This window comes from Petromyzon marinus, chromosome 61 (assembly GCF_048934315.1).
Source record: "Petromyzon marinus isolate PM22_M1 ecotype Great Lakes invasive population chromosome 61, UKy_Petmar_22M1.pri1.0, whole genome shotgun sequence".
In the NCBI taxonomy this organism is placed as follows: Eukaryota; Metazoa; Chordata; class Hyperoartia; order Petromyzontiformes; family Petromyzontidae; genus Petromyzon; species Petromyzon marinus.
The window spans coordinates 2,044,092-2,058,947 of NC_133727.1; the positions used below are offsets into that span (position 1 = coordinate 2,044,092).

General features: G+C 52.1%; 1 protein-coding gene across 2 annotated transcripts; it reads right to left on the reverse strand.

Annotated features, from left to right (window-relative positions):
- LOC116955761 (nucleoside hydrolase-like) lies at positions 1-13,025 on the reverse strand. Of its 2 annotated transcripts, none has more exons than XM_032977051.2 (8): positions 12,944-13,025; positions 8,833-9,041; positions 6,689-6,874; positions 6,139-6,250; positions 4,448-4,584; positions 3,742-3,849; positions 1,057-1,152; positions 1-698 (listed from the first exon to the last, which is right to left on the reverse strand). In XM_032977051.2, the coding sequence occupies exons 1-8, from the start codon at positions 12,951-12,953 to the stop codon at positions 546-548; spliced, it is 1,011 nt and encodes a 336-aa protein (XP_032832942.2). In that variant the 5' UTR covers positions 12,954-13,025; the 3' UTR covers positions 1-545. The 2 variants fall into 2 exon arrangements, with proteins under 2 accessions (XP_032832942.2, XP_032832941.2); XM_032977050.2 differs by having other exon boundaries at positions 12,920-13,011.
- Between the last annotated feature and the right edge of the window lie 1,831 nt (positions 13,026-14,856).

Sequence of the window (14,856 nt, forward strand, 5' to 3'; positions counted from 1 at the left end):
TGACGTTTGTGTAATTTAATATTGAGACAAATCACAAAAATGTGGACAGCCTGCGCGTCATTGTATGCCAGAAGCCCCAGCGGATAAGTGGGTGGGTGGGTGACTGATTGGGTGGGTGATTGAGTGAGTGGGTGGATGAGTGGGGAGTGGGTGGATGAGTGGGTGGATGAGTGGGGAGTGGGTGGATGAGTGGGGAGCGGGTGGATGAGTGGGGAGTGGGTGGATGAGTGGGGAGTGGGTGGATGAGTGGGGAGTGGGTGGGTGGGGGAGTGGGTGGGGAGTGGGTGGGGAGTGGTTCGGGGGAGTGGGGGAGTGGGTGGGGGAGTGGTGGGGAGTGGGTGGGGGGAGTGGGGGGGTGGGTGGATGAGTGAGTGTGGGTGCGTGGGTGGATGAGCGAGTGAGTGAGTGTGGGTGGGTGAGCGGGCGGATGGATGAACATTCCAACGGTACCAACCCACGACGCCAACGTTCGGCACGTTCACTACGTCGGCGGCAGCAGCAAGAGAAGAGCGACAGGGAGGCGGCGAGGGCCTGCGGGCGGCCGGTCACCGCACGGCCGCGACGAGCATGGCCCTGAGCCGCGCCGTGTCGCACCGGACCATGATGCGCGCCTTGACCAGCGGCGGGTCCTGCATCATGCCCAGCCAGTCCACCACCATCTGGCCGCGCGTCAGAGCGCCGTGCAGCTCCACGCGCACCTGAGCACGTGGAGCACGTGGAGCGTCAACGACGACGACTAGGGGGGGATGGGGGGAGGAGGGTGGCCAGCACCACTCCCCCGGCCGACTCCCCAGTGGCGATGTTTTTGCATGCCGCACCAAGTGCTCATTCGAGGCCGGTCAAAGTATTCCTCGCGCGCAAATCGCGAAACGCGCGGTGCTGTTGTGGGGGGGCCTTTAACCCGCGCTGTACAAAGGCAGAGAGAGATTTCTCTCTGGGCCTGTGGGGGTTCAAATATCAACACTGATGGGGAGGGGGGGCATAACCCCCCCGTGCCCCCTCCCTCCACCCCCCCAGTGCCCTCACTCCCCCCCCCCCCCCCGGTGCCCCACTCACCGAGTGCTCTGCCCACTGGGTGACGAAGTCCGGGTCCAAGGCAGCGGCCACTGCGTAGGCATCGCACGGCACGAAGCCCGGGCCGACAAACGGCTCCTGGTGTCCACAGAGACAGGCATGTTGTTTGTATGTTGTTTGTATGTTGTATGTGGCAGAGCCGGATGAAGCTCGTGCGGGGCCTGCAGCATATGTTATGAAGGTGCACTAAATAAAAAAAAACACGTAAATATTAAAACACCATTTTTTTACTTGCGTAGTAAAGTAATTGTATTATTTTTCCTTTGCTATACAGCCGGATAATACGACAAATCGCTAACCTTAAACACCCGGTCGTTCGTAAAAGCCGTAGGCGGTATAGTACTATAGTAATAGAGCAAGTGCAGACTCACTGAACCGGAATTGATAGCTTGAAAGCGTTTAGCGCGGGGCCCTTGAAAGTGCGGGGCCCGTAGCTACTACACATGTAGTAGTAGCTACTACATGTGTAGTAGTAGCTACTACTACATATGTAGTAGTAGCTACTACTACACATGTAGTAGCTGCTACTATACATGTAGTAGCTACTACATGTATAGTAGTAGCTACTACACGTGTAGCAGCTATCACAAAAAACTACTACATGCATAGCTACTACATGCATACATGCATAGCTACTACTACACGTGTAGTAGCTACTACACATGTATAGTAGCTACTACACATGTATAGTAGCTACTATACATGTATAGTAGCTACTATACATGTGTAGTAGCTACTATACATGTATAGTAGCTACTATACACGTGTAGTAGCTACTACACGTGTGTAGTAGCTACTTTTGCTACTGGTATGTTAGGCATGTTGTATGTATGTTGTATGCATGTATGTTTATTTTGAAGCCGTACGTAGCCAACCGTGACAATCGGAGGTGCGCGGGGGAAGGACAACAAACGAGACTCAAAAACGCCGCTCTAAAGAAGTGAGTTTTCGAACGAGATTATTGAAATGTGCAGAGCTCCCAGTGGCTTCCTCGTCGTGATGGGGGACCGAGGGGGAGATGATGGGAAGTGAGGAGGTAGGGAGATGAGTGGAGAGGGTGAGTGAGAGGGTGCTTGCTGACAGGTGGTGAGTGAGAGGATGGTAAGTGAAAGGTTGGTGAGTGAGTGGGGAGGGTGGTGAGTGAGTGGGGAGGGTGGTGAGTGAGTGGGAGGGTGGTGAGTGAGTGGGGAGGGTGGTGAGTGAGTGGGGGGGTGGTGAGTGAGTGGGGAGGGTGGTGAGTGAGTGGGGGGGTGGTGAGTGAGTGGGAGGGTGGTGAGTGAGTGGGAGGGTGGTGAGTGAGTGGGAGGGTGGTGAGTGAGTGGGGGGGTGGTGAGTGAGTGGGAGGGTGGTGAGTGAGTGGGGGGGGTGGTGAGTGAGTGGGGGGGTGGTGAGTGGGGTGGGGAGGGTGGTGAGTGAGTGGGAGGGTGGTGAGTGAGTGGGAGGGTGGTGAGTGAGTGGGGAGGGTGGTGAGTGAGTGGGGGGGTATGGTGAGTGAGTGGGAGGGTGGTGAGTGAGTGGGAGGGTGGTGAGTGAGTGGGAGGGTGGTGAGTGAGTGGGGGGGTGGTGAGTGAGTGGGAGGCTGGTGAGTGAGTGGGGAGGGTGGTGAGTGAGTGGGAGGGTGGTGAGTGAGTGGGAGGGTGGTGAGTGAGTGGGAGGGTGGTGAGTGAGTGGGAGGGTGGTGAGTGAGTGGGGGGGTGGTGAGTGAGTGGGAGGGTGGTGAGTGAGTGGGGGGGGTGGTGAGTGAGTGGGGGGGTGGTGAGTGGGGTGGGGAGGGTGGTGAGTGAGTGGGAGGGTGGTGAGTGAGTGAGTGGGAGGGTGGTGAGTGAGTGGGGGGGTGGTGAGTGAGTGGGGGGGTGGTGAGTGGGGTGGGGAGGGTGGTGAGTGAGTGGGAGGGTGGTGAGTGAGTGGGAGGGTGGTGAGTGAGTGGGGGGGTATGGTGAGTGAGTGGGAGGGTGGTGAGTGAGTGGGGGGGTGGTGAGTGAGTGGGGGGGTGGTGAGTGAGTGGGGGGGTGGTGAGTGAGTGGGGGGGTGGTGAGTGAGTGGGGGGGTGGTGAGTGAGTGGGAGGGTGGTGAGTGAGTGGGAGGGTGGTGAGTGAGTGGGAGAGTGGTGAGTGAGTGGGGAGGGTGGTGAGTGAGTGGGGAGGGTGGTGAGTGAGTGGGGGGGTGGTGAGTGAGTGGGGGGGTGGTGAGTGAGTGGGAGGTTGGTGAGTGAGTGGGGAGGGTGGTGAGTGAGTGGGGGGGGTATGGTGAGTGAGTGGGAGGGTGGTGAGTGAGTGGGAGGGTGGTGAGTGAGTGGGAGGGTGGTGAGTGAGTGGAGGGGTGGTGAGTGAGTGGGAGGGTGGTGAGTGAGTGGGAGGGTGGTGAGTGAGTGGGAGGCTGGTGAGTGAGTGGGAGGTATGGTGAGTGAGTGGGAGGGTGGTGAGTGAGTGAGTGGGAGGGTGGTGAGTGAGTGGGAGGGTGGTGAGTGAGTGGGGAGGGTGGTGAGTGAGTGGGGAGGGTGGTGAGTGAGTGGGGGGGTGGTGAGTGAGTGGGAGGCTGGTGAGTGAGTGGGGAGGGTGGTGAGTGAGTGGGGGGGTGGTGAGTGAGTGGGAGGGTGGTGAGTGAGTGGGGGGGTATGGTGAGTGAGTGGGAGGGTGGTGAGTGAGTGGGGAGGGTGGTGAGTGATACCACAAATCCGCGATTGGACTTCCGAGCAAAGGCGGCGCTCTTCGCTGAGATGCGCTTCACGAAGCGCCCCCGCTCCGTGTCGGCGGCGGTCCACTCCTCGTAGAACTCCTGCAGGAGGAGCAGCAAGACGCACGGGTGGGTGAGCGGCGGGGTAGGTGAGTGGGGGGGGGGGGTAGGTGAGTGGGGGGGGGTAGGTGAGTGGGAGGGGTAGGTGAGATGCGCTCCGTATTGGTGGCCGGCCACGCATCGTAGAACTGCAGCAGCAGTAACACGGGTGGGTGGGTGTTGGTGGGGGGTAGCTGAGTGGGTAGATGAACGTGTGAGTGGGTAGGTGCGCCCGTGAGTGGGTAGGTGAGCGTGTGAGTGAGTGGGTGGGTAGTTGAGCGAGTGAGTGGGTAGGTGAGCGTGTGAGTGGGTTGATGAGCATGTGAGTGGGTAGGTGAGCGTGTGAGTGCGTGGGTGAGCGTGTGAGTGAGCGGGTAGGTGAGCGTGTGAGTGGGTGGGTAGGTGAGTGAGGGGGTAGGTGAGCGTGTGAGTGGGTAAATGAGCGTGAGTGGATAGGTAAGCGTGTGAGTGGGTAGATGAGCATGGGAGTGGGCAGGTGAGCGTTTAAGTGAGTCGGTAAGTGAATGTGTGAGTGAGCATGCCAATGGGTGGATAGGTGAGCGTGTGAGTGAGTGGGTAGGTGAGTCTCTGTGCTACAAACCCAGGGAATGGCGTTGCGCACGGTAAACTCCCAGCTCGCAATGTGCAGCGGGCAGCTGCAGGTCTCCAGCACCACGTAGGCAGCCTCAGGGTCCGCAACAAAGTTAAACTCCCCGGACATGGTGCAGTTCCCATGCGCTGCTTGCACCACAAAGGCAAAGATCCCCCGTGTAGCCTTAACAGGCTGTTGGGGCAAGTGCTGTCAACGGGTAGCAAACAGCGCCTATGCAGGCCGGCACGGCACACAAACCAATGGTTTCAAACGTGCCTGGCTACTGATGAGAAACTGAATTTAGCACGTTGGCTTTGGCGACCAATACCATTCTTAATACAGTGGTACCACGGTATACGTCCAATTCTGTACACGTCGTGTTTTAACGGGAAAAAAATGTCTTGGGACACGACGTCTTGCTTGTGATACGACGCGCTGCTCGCTAGAACTCGTCTGGGTCGGGATGAGTCGCCACGTGCCCGCGTAGACCCCGTTCACGACTGAGACAAAGCGCCGCTCCTCAGTCTGCCCGTAGATCTCGTTCAGTGCACGACCCTTGCTGTATTTTTTATTTCCATTTATTTTAATTTATTTAGTGTGTGTGTGTGCATTTTAGTAATAAGTAGTGTCTAAGTTATTTAATGCAACCCCATTAATGTATAATATGCCACGTAAAATATCATCTCCTATACTCTGGAACGGATTATTTCCTTTCTCTTTATTTCTTACGGGAAAAAACTCGTCTGGTATTCGTCATTTCCGGTATAAGGCCTCCTACCTTGTAGAACTAATTAACGACGTATACCGAGGTACCACTGTACAGGTTTTGTTGGGTTAGATCGCGTAAATTTATAAATGTGTCGTTAAACCTGCCACCACCCGACACAGCCAACTAGTAAGGTTTGTCACGTAAATAGAACGTGGCCAATTCGTTACTAGTACAGCGCTAGTGTATAGTGTAGTGCGTAGTGTAGTATACTCGTACAGCAGACCGGTGTGTTGGAGAGCCAAGCTACAAGATTTACAATCCGAGTACGACGTTTCGCCAGTAATTGCAACCAGCTTCATCAGGCGACAGCCAGATTTGTGGAGAAGTCCACCTGTTGCGTTCCTTAAATAGCGGCGTAGTAGATGTGATGACGTCACTTGTGCGTTCTTCTTGCGCGAAGTGGGGGGGGGGGATTAATCTATATATATAAAAGATACATTTGTGAATGTGTGTCTGTTCGAAATTTTAGCATACTTCCCAACATGCAACAAACTTGAAATTTGGCATGTGGGTAGCTTCTAGACTGTACACAATGCAAAAAGTATAAAAATAGACTTTTTTATTTGGGGGGGGGGGTGGGGGGCGCAATAATGGCTGTGTCGGGTGGTGGCGGTTCAAGCGAGCCCGACTCCGCTGATGAGACTCTGAAGTTCTGCTCGTGTTAAACCAATGGTTTCAAACTCACCTGACTACTGATAAGACACTCAATGTTGTGGATTTTGCCCGTGGTGAACCAATCGTTCAAGCGAGCCCGACTCCGCTGATGAGACACTGAAGTTCTGCTCGTGTTAAACCAATGGTTTCAAACTCACCTGACTACTGATAAGACACTCAATGTTGTGGATTTTGCCCGTGGTGAACCAATCCTTCAAGCGAGCCCGACTCTGCTGATGAGACACCGAATGTGTAAACGGGTGTGGCGAGCACGCACCCTCCATGGTGCCGCCCATGATGAAGAGCTCCTTGAGGCGCGAGGTGAAGTCGGGGTCCATGCGCGTCGCAAGCGCCACGTTGGTCAGGGGCCCCACGGCCACGAGCGTGATCTGCGGGCGGCACGGAGCAGACTCACGACCGAGGCCGAGAGACCCGAGACCTCGGGTGGGGAGTCGAGGCTGAGACCTAGGCCGAGACCTAGGCCAGAGCCTAGACCTAGACCGAGACATAGCCCGAAGCCTAGGCCGAGACCTAGGGTTTGAGCCTAGGCTAAGGCCTAGGCCGAGTCTTAGGGTCGGAGCCTAGACCGAGACCTAGGGTTTGAGCCTAGGCCGAGACCTAGCCCGGAGCCTAGGCCGAGATCTAGGATCAAAGCCTAGGCCGAGACCTACACCGGAGCCTAGGCCGAGACCTAGGGTATGAGCCTAGGCCGAGACCTAGCCCGGAGCCTAGGCCGAGACCTAGGATCGAAGCCTAGGCCAAAACGTCGACTATTATATATTTTTATTGACAATTGTACGTGTGTAACATGATGCAAATCAATGAACCTGTCCCGGGTTCTCCTTGGCCAGACGGACGAGCGCATTGACCGCGTGCTCCTCCTGCTTCTTCACCGCCACGGGGCTCGGGTCGGGGGGGTCCGGGGAGTCCCCCAGACCGTCGTTGCCGTGGAACCGGGTCGCGTGCATCGGCTTGGCCAGCAGCGGCGCGGAGGCCCCTAGGAACACGGGGACCTGCGGGGGACACGCGGGATTAGCTACGTACGGTGTGAATGAAGTTCAACGTACATGCATCATCACACGGGTGTCTCTCTCTCTGACATACTCCCCCACTTCATTAGACCTCCTTTGCCAGTACCAAAATGGATTCATGTCTGTGTTAACCACAATACCTGCAGTCAAAATGCAAACAAAAAACATACTATGATAATATATGCATTGTCCTTGCAACTGATTGGTCCACACCAAGGGACGGCTTTCTTTTGAGCTTCGACCCAATTGGTGCTCGACCAGAGGACACCGTCCCTTGGTGTGGACCAATCAGTTTCAAGGACAATGCATATATTACTCATTGTTTTTTTTTCGGTAAAGTCACGTATGTAGAAATACAATAAAATTATATTTAAAAAAACAATCACGACGTTTCGATCACAATTCATCAGGTGTCAAGAACAAATCACGGAGGTGAATACAACAAAAATATGAGAGACGAGAATTCAACAAACCTGAAAAAACATTATGTGAAGCACATCCAGTCAGGCCAACAACACAGTTAGACACTTCCTGACGGACCACGAATTTCAGAAGAGTGTTAAATTTCGTGTTCAACCTTTGGATTGCACATACCAGCATAGATGGAATGAAAAATACGAGGTACACTGTCAGTAGACATAAATCCTTGTAAAAAGGTTTCAGTTTTGTTGCCAGAAAAAATGGGAAAACCCTATTATACTCCCCCACTGTCTGTGTCTCTTTCCCTTTCCCAGTGTCTACGCCCTTGGCTCTCAAGTCTCAACTCGTCTCTCTCTCTCCCCGTCTCTCTCCCATTCCTCTCGTCTCTCAGCCCGTGCCTCCCTATCGCTCTCCCCGTGTCTACTCCCTTGGTTCTCAACCTCTTTCTCTCCTCGTGTCTCTCTCCCTACCCCGAAGGATCATGGGGTGAGGGACACGGTGCTGACCACACCCCCCCCCCCCCACTTCGTGTGCCGTGCCGGCCTTGATATGCGCTGCTACTCACAGAATTTATCCAAGTCACTATATATTTTAGTGACTTGCTGACTTTTATTATCAATGTTGCACTCCTATCGTTTTTTTTTGTACTGTTTGTAGTTGCAACTTCCTCCTCCTCCAGTCTAAATCAAGATTCTGATTTGGATACGGGGGATCTTTGAACTAAACTTAAATTAAACTTTGTATTGAACCAGGCAGGACCCCCCGAGCTGTGTAGCTCTTGTTCAGAAGCGACTTGGCCGCAAATGGAAGTGGCTTCTCATCGTCACGTGGACATTTAGAGCGGCAGCCAAATGCACTAAAGGCGTGATGTTCATTCTAAATGTGGAGGGAAAAACCAGAGGACCCGGAGCAAAATCCACTCGACCAAAGAGAGAGACACGCAAACTCGAAATATACAGCAGCAGCAGGCGTCAGGGTCGGGATCGAACCCACGACCTCCTGTATACCAGGCGAGGTAGTTAACATCTCACCACAGAGAGAGACACGCAAACTCTAAATATACAGCAGCAGGCGTCAGGGTCGGGACCGAACCCACGACCTCCTGTAGACCAGGCGAGGTAGTTAACATCTCACCACGGGGAGAGAGAGACACGCAAATATACAGCAGGCGTCAGGGTCGGGATCGAACCAATGACCCCCTGCAGACCAGGCGAGGTAGTTAACATCTCACCACAGAGAGAGAGATACGCAAACTCCAAATATACAGCAGCAGGCGTCAGGGTCGGGACTAAACCCACGACCTCCTGTATACCAGGCGAGGTAGTTAACATCTCACCACAGAGAGAGAGAGAGACACGCAATTATACAGCAGCAGGCATCAGGGTCGGGATCGAACCCACGACCTCCTGTAGACCAGGCGAGGTAGTTAACATCTCCTAGCCACCATGTCCCCCCCCCCCCCCCTTTGTCTTGGGGGTGAGTGGTGCGGGTGAGGACCCCCAACCCCACCCCCTCCTCACCCGCGCGCTCGCTCCGCACGCGCGCAGCACGCGCGCCACGTTGTCCGCCACCTGGCGCACGTGCGTGTTGCCGTTGCAGCACGTGACGGCGAGCACGCGCGCGCGCGCGGCGTCTCCCAGGGCGATCATGAGCGCGTGGGCGTCGTCCACGCCGCAGTCAACGTCCAGCACCAGCAGCTTCTGAGGCACGGCACCAGCTGGGGGCGGGGCTGAGGGGGGGGGGCAGGTGGGGGGAAGGGAAGGGGGGGGGAGGTGGAGGGGTCAAGGGGGGGGGGAGGTGGGGGAGGTCAGAATCAGAATAAGGGCGCGTTGGGATGGTGTATAACAGGTAGCTGGAAGGCCGCCGCTGTAAGCACACGTGTTGTGCCAGGGTGCTTTAAAAAAACCCAAATGTGAACACTTCCAAGAATTTGCAACAATACCGCAAGAAATGTGACTCGGGGCTCTGGACACCACTTGGAGAGGATTCCAGGCCGCGTGTTCAATACGACGTTGAACAAGTGAGAGACTTATTCTTAGCTCTTTCGGTAAAGTCACGTTGAAGGGAAACAATAAAATAATAAAATATATATAAAACAATAAAAATTCTCACGACGTTTCGACCATAACACAAACGGTCGTCATCAGGTGTGTCGGTCCGCATTTATTTAATTGTTTTTGAACGGTGTACTTTTTTATTTATTTAAAAAAAACGCCAGCGCCACGCGCAGCGATTTGGCAGTTTATTTAGAAGGACTAGTCCATCTATGTTCTGAAAAGAGGAGGGGGGAGACGAAAAATTTAATGTATGCTGTCTGAAAGCCACTGTAAGCGTGAACAATCAATTAAGATCTGAAATGGTTTATAAAATACTTCCAATGATTGCTAAGCCAGAATCCATCTTCTAGGTTGAAATTGATGACGACCGTTTGTGTTATGGTCGAAACGTCGTGAGAATTTTTATTGTTTTATATATTATTGTTTTATTGTTTCCCTTCAACGTGACTTTACCGAAAGAGCTAAGAATATGAATTACTGCAGTCACGAAAGCTTTAAATCAAAATTTAAGTGGGAGACTCTTTGACTTTCCGAAGCTATTAACGTGACGTTATTTGTTATCGTGTTTCAGTGTATCAGGGGCCGTCCGTAAATGACGTCACACACCTAGGGTGGGGGGAGGGGGGGTCAGACATTTGTGACGATGTGTGACGACGGGGGGAGGGGGGGGTTTGAGAAATGTGACGTCACATCAAAATGCCCAACTTTAAATAAACAACACGTTCTACTGTGTGAAATAGAATTGTTATAACAACACGAATTTGGATTAATTTGCATTATTAACTTTTTTATTATTTAAATTCATTAAGGCTACCTTTTATTTATGGTTTTGATTATATTACAATACTCATTGGGTCTTTCGGTAAAGTCACGTGGGTAGAAAAATAACAGATGACGACGTTTCAATCACAACACGAGTAACCGTCATCAGGTGGGACAACCACAGCAAGAAAAAAAATAACACGTAGGCTTTCGCGACCAATATTATTCATAAAGGTTTTTGGGTTAGATCGCGTTTATTTATAAATGTGTCGTAACCCTCCACCACCCGACACGGCCAATCAGCAAAGAAAAGTGTCTTTTGTCAACGTGACACTTTTCTTTGCTGATTGGCCGTGTCGGGTGGTGGAGGGTTACGACACATTTATAAATAAACGCGATCTAACCCAAAAACCTTTATTATGAAGAAAAAAAATGCTGAAGTATGCGAGAGATCTGCCGTGGCACGAGGTTTTTTCACACCTGATGATGACCGTTTGTGTTACAGTCGAAACGTCGTGAGAATTTTATTGTTTTAGATATATTTTTTATTATTTTATTGTTTCCCTTCAACGTGACTTTACCGAAAGAACCAAGAATACGTTACACAGGGTGTTTGAAAATAGATGGACCCGATTTGAAATCGCGAAATCTCTGCAATCACGAACCGCCCATGAATGAAACTATTACCACTTGAAAGGGCGGGGCACAGAGAGGGCGGGGCATAGAGAGGGCGGGGCATAGATGGGGCGGGGCACAGAGAGGGCGGGGCATATATAGGGCAGGGGCACAGAGAGGGCGGGGCTTAGATAGGGCGGGGCTTAGAGTTTCAAATGATTGCCTGTCCCAGCGCACAAACAGCCCCCTAGCCTCACGTCATTCACGAGACAACGTTGCCTCAACGTTGGATAGGTCGCACGGGACCGTAAGACTTGACATCACCACACCCCCTGCGACTTGTTCTCGTGGTTGATACGTCGAAGACCCGTGGTGTTTTTGTGCCACAATACAGCGACTCATCTGGATGACCTCAAAAATCAGAATCACGGCAGCGGTGGCTTCAGCGGAAGAGAAGACTTCACTTTGAGACGAATTCAACTATCGTCTCGATTGTAGTCCGTACAGCAAGTGGAGGGCACGTAGAGCATTTATAAAATGGTTAGTAAAACTTGATAACTCATTAAACCGTTTGTAACTGTTTTGTGCGTAATTGTAACATGTTGCCATCGTGAAATATACTGCTTTGAAATTGGGTCCATTTTTTGAGAAACACCCTGTATAAGCCTCGGTAGTAGTGGGGGGGAGGAGGTGGGGGGGCAGAAAGTGGACCCCTCCTTCTCTCCCCCCCACTGCTGCCAATCTCAGATCGCTCCAAGTGCTGCTGCGGGGTCAACTTCCTGGCCCGCCCCCACTCTCCCCCCACTGCTCACACGTGCGAGTGTGTGTGAGTGAGAGAGTGTGAGTGAGAGTGAGTGAGAGTGAGTGTGAGAGTGAGTGAGTGTGAGTGAGTGAGTGTGAGAGTGAGTGAGTGTGAGTGCGAGTGAGTGAGTGCGAGTGAGTGTGAGTGAGTGAGTGTGAGTGAGAGTGAGTGAGAGTGAGTGTGAGAGTGAGTGAGTGTGAGTGAGTGAGTGTGAGAGTGAGTGAGTGCGAGTGAGTGCGAGTGAGTGTGAGTGAGTGAGTGTGAGTGAGTGTGAGAGTGAGTGAGTGTGAGTGAGAGTGAGTGTGGGAGTGAGTGAGTGTGAGAGAGTGTGTGAGTGAGTGTGAGAGAGTGTGAGAGTGAGAGAGTGAATGAGAGTGAGTGAGTGCGAGTGAGTGTGAGAGCTCACACGCAGTGAGTGACAGCGTTTACAGGAGTGAGTGAGTGCGAGTGAGTGAGTGTGAGAGTGAGTGCTCACACGTGTGAGTGAGAGAGTGAGTGAGTGTGAGTGAGTGCGAGTGAGTGAGAGAGCTCACACGCAGTGAGTGACAGCGCTCACAGGAGTGAGTGAGTGAGAGTGAGTGAGTGAGTGTGAGAGTGAGTGTGAGTGCTCACACGTGTGAGTGAGAGAGTGAGTGTGAGTGAGTGTGAGTGACTGAGTGTGAGTGCGAGTGAGTGAGAGAGTGAATGAGAGTGAGTGAGTGCGAGTGAGTGAGAGAGCTCACACGCAGTGAGTGACAGCGCTCACAGGAGTGAGTGCGAGTGAGTGAGAGTGAGTGCGACTGAGTGAGTGTGAGAGTGAGTGTGTGTGAGTGAGAGAGTGAGTGAGTGCGAGTGAGTGTGAGTGCCCACACGCAGTGAGTGACAGCGCTCACAGGAGTGAGTAAGTGCGAGTGAGTGAGAGATGAATGTGTGAGAGCTCACACGTGTGAGTGAGAGAGTGAGTGAGTGTGAGTGCTCACACGTGCGAGTGAGTGAGTGCTCACACGTGTGAGTGAGAGAGTGAGTGTGAGTGAGTGCTCACACGTGCGAGTGAGTGAGTGCTCACACGTGCGAGTGAGTGTGAGTGCTCACACGTGCGAGTGAGTGAGTGCTCACACGTGCGAGTGAGAGAGTGAGTGAGTGTGAGTGCTCACACGTGCGAGTGAGTGAGTGCTCACACGTGCGAGTGAGTGAGTGCTCACACGTGTGAGTGAGAGAGTGAGTGAGTGTGAGTGCTCACACGTGTGAGTGAGAGAGTGAGTGAGTGTGAGTGCTCACACGTGTGAGTGAGAGAGTGAGTGAGTGTGAGTGCTCACACGTGCGAGTGAGTGAGTGCTTACACGTGCGAGTGAGTGAGTGCTTACACGTGCGAGTGAGTGAGTGAGTGCTCACACGTGCGAGTGAACGCCTCCTCACCGCTCGCCATAGCTGCTCCGAGTGAAGCCCTCCACCAGTGGGACAGCTGGCGAAGAATCCCGCCCCGCCCCCACCTCTCATCGCCCCGCCCCCACTTCTCATCGCCCCTCCCCCACTTTCCTTCGTCCCGCACACCCCCCGCCCCGCCCACACCGTCGCCCCGCCCACATCCCCCCGCCCTGCCCACACACCCCCGCCCCGACCTCGCCCCGCCCACCCCCCTCTGAGAGTCACGTGGAGTCGATCCCGGGAGAATCGATTCTATTGCTGGAGTCGGATGCCAAACCCCGAATCGAGAATCACACACTTTCATTGTCAAACACTATTGTCAAACACTTTCATTGTTACACTTTCATTGTTACATTTTTATTGTCAAACACTTTTATTGTTACACTTTCATTGATACACTTTTATTCTTACACAGTTTTATTCTTACACACTTATTCTTACACACTTTTATTCTTACACGCTTTAATTGTTACACCACTGTTATTTAACGTTCCTCATTGTCTTGTTTATATTCTTTATAATCTTTGACGCTTCAATATCTCTGGATCTATAAAGTTTAACGGGCTGAAATGTTGTGCACACGCAAACTCACCGCTCTCCCAAGATTCAAGACGTCATTTTAAGAACCGATCCTGGGCCTCATTTTTCTCACTTAATTATTATTATTTGGTAATTCCAAACGAACACATTCACACGGAATTGCATTCATGCAAGCCACCCACGTTTATTCAGCGTATCACAATTTGATTAATTCCGGGGCCAAAATAATGGATGTTCTCTACTCTGGGGTTTGGTTTGGTGTTATGGCTCTAGGGTTTGGTGGTACATGTTGTTTATGTCGTTTATTGTGAAAATTCGGTCACAGTTCCTATGATCACTGTTGCATTGCTTTTATGGCTTTATTTTGGTGATTTCGAAAACGTTTGGCCATGTTTGTTTGTTGTAGTACGGAGTTAGACTGATGGCCTTAATCTAAGTTGTCTTGTGGTTGTTGTTTGACTTGCATCCCACTGAGATTTTTGCACACAGCGTTGGTGTACGGTGCTTTTTCTGGAAGATTTTGATGTGTTTTTTTTCCCCCTGGATTTTCTGTTTGCACAGTCACATAGTCACTTTAAGATGTTTTCTTGTTCATGTTTTTTTGTTTGTTGCGATTGCACCCGATTCAAGAGCCGAATGGCTCACAGGGCTATACCAACATAAATGAAACTGAAAACATTCGGTAAAGTCACGTAGGTATAAAATAAAACAAAACCAATTAAATCACGACGTTTCGATTGATGATGATTGCTTGTGTTGCGATCGAAACGTCGCGATTTAATTTGTTTTATACCTACTACGTGACTTTACCGAAATAACCAAAGAGTATGGATCCCTGCAGTCACCAAAACTTCAAATCTAGAATCTATGTTCCACTTTGGAGCCCCAAATGTAAGGGTGCGAATAAAAAAAAAGAGTCCTTTGTACCTGCTTCATCTTCCAACTAAACATCTGGCAGGTCACCAGCATCGGTCCATGCAAGCCCGGCTCTGCTGATGAGACACTGAATGGCGAAACTGGTAAATATATCTATGAACATCTATTTCAATGTTACAAGGTAAGGGCCCACTGAGCTACGGACCACTTTTTCAGAAGCGACCTGGCCACAAATGTGAGCTCAACATCACGTGTACATTTATAGCAGCAGGCAAAGACTCTAAACGCGTGACGTTGATTCTAAATGTGGAGGGAAAAACCGGAGGACCCGGGGAGAGAGACACGCAGACTCCAAATATACAGCAGCAGCAGCAGGCATCGCCAGGGTCGGGATCGAACCCACGACGTCCTGCGTACCGGGCGAGGGAGACGACGTCTTCCTCGCCACCGCACTACGCGAGGCGCGGTACAAATGGCGAAGCAACTCT

Excerpts from the sequence above, each read along its gene's own strand:
- LOC116955761 (XM_032977050.2), bottom strand. The coding sequence starts at position 12,953 with ATGGCGAGCGGTGAGGAGGCGTTCACTCGCACGT. Across the intron at positions 1,153-3,741 it reads AGTCCAATCGCGGATTTGTG|GAGCCGTTTGTCGGCCCGGG; the intron begins GTATCACTCACC and ends TGTGGACACCAG. Across the intron at positions 699-1,056 it reads CCCAGTGGGCAGAGCACTCG|GTGCGCGTGGAGCTGCACGG; the intron begins GTGAGTGGGGCA and ends CCACGTGCTCAG.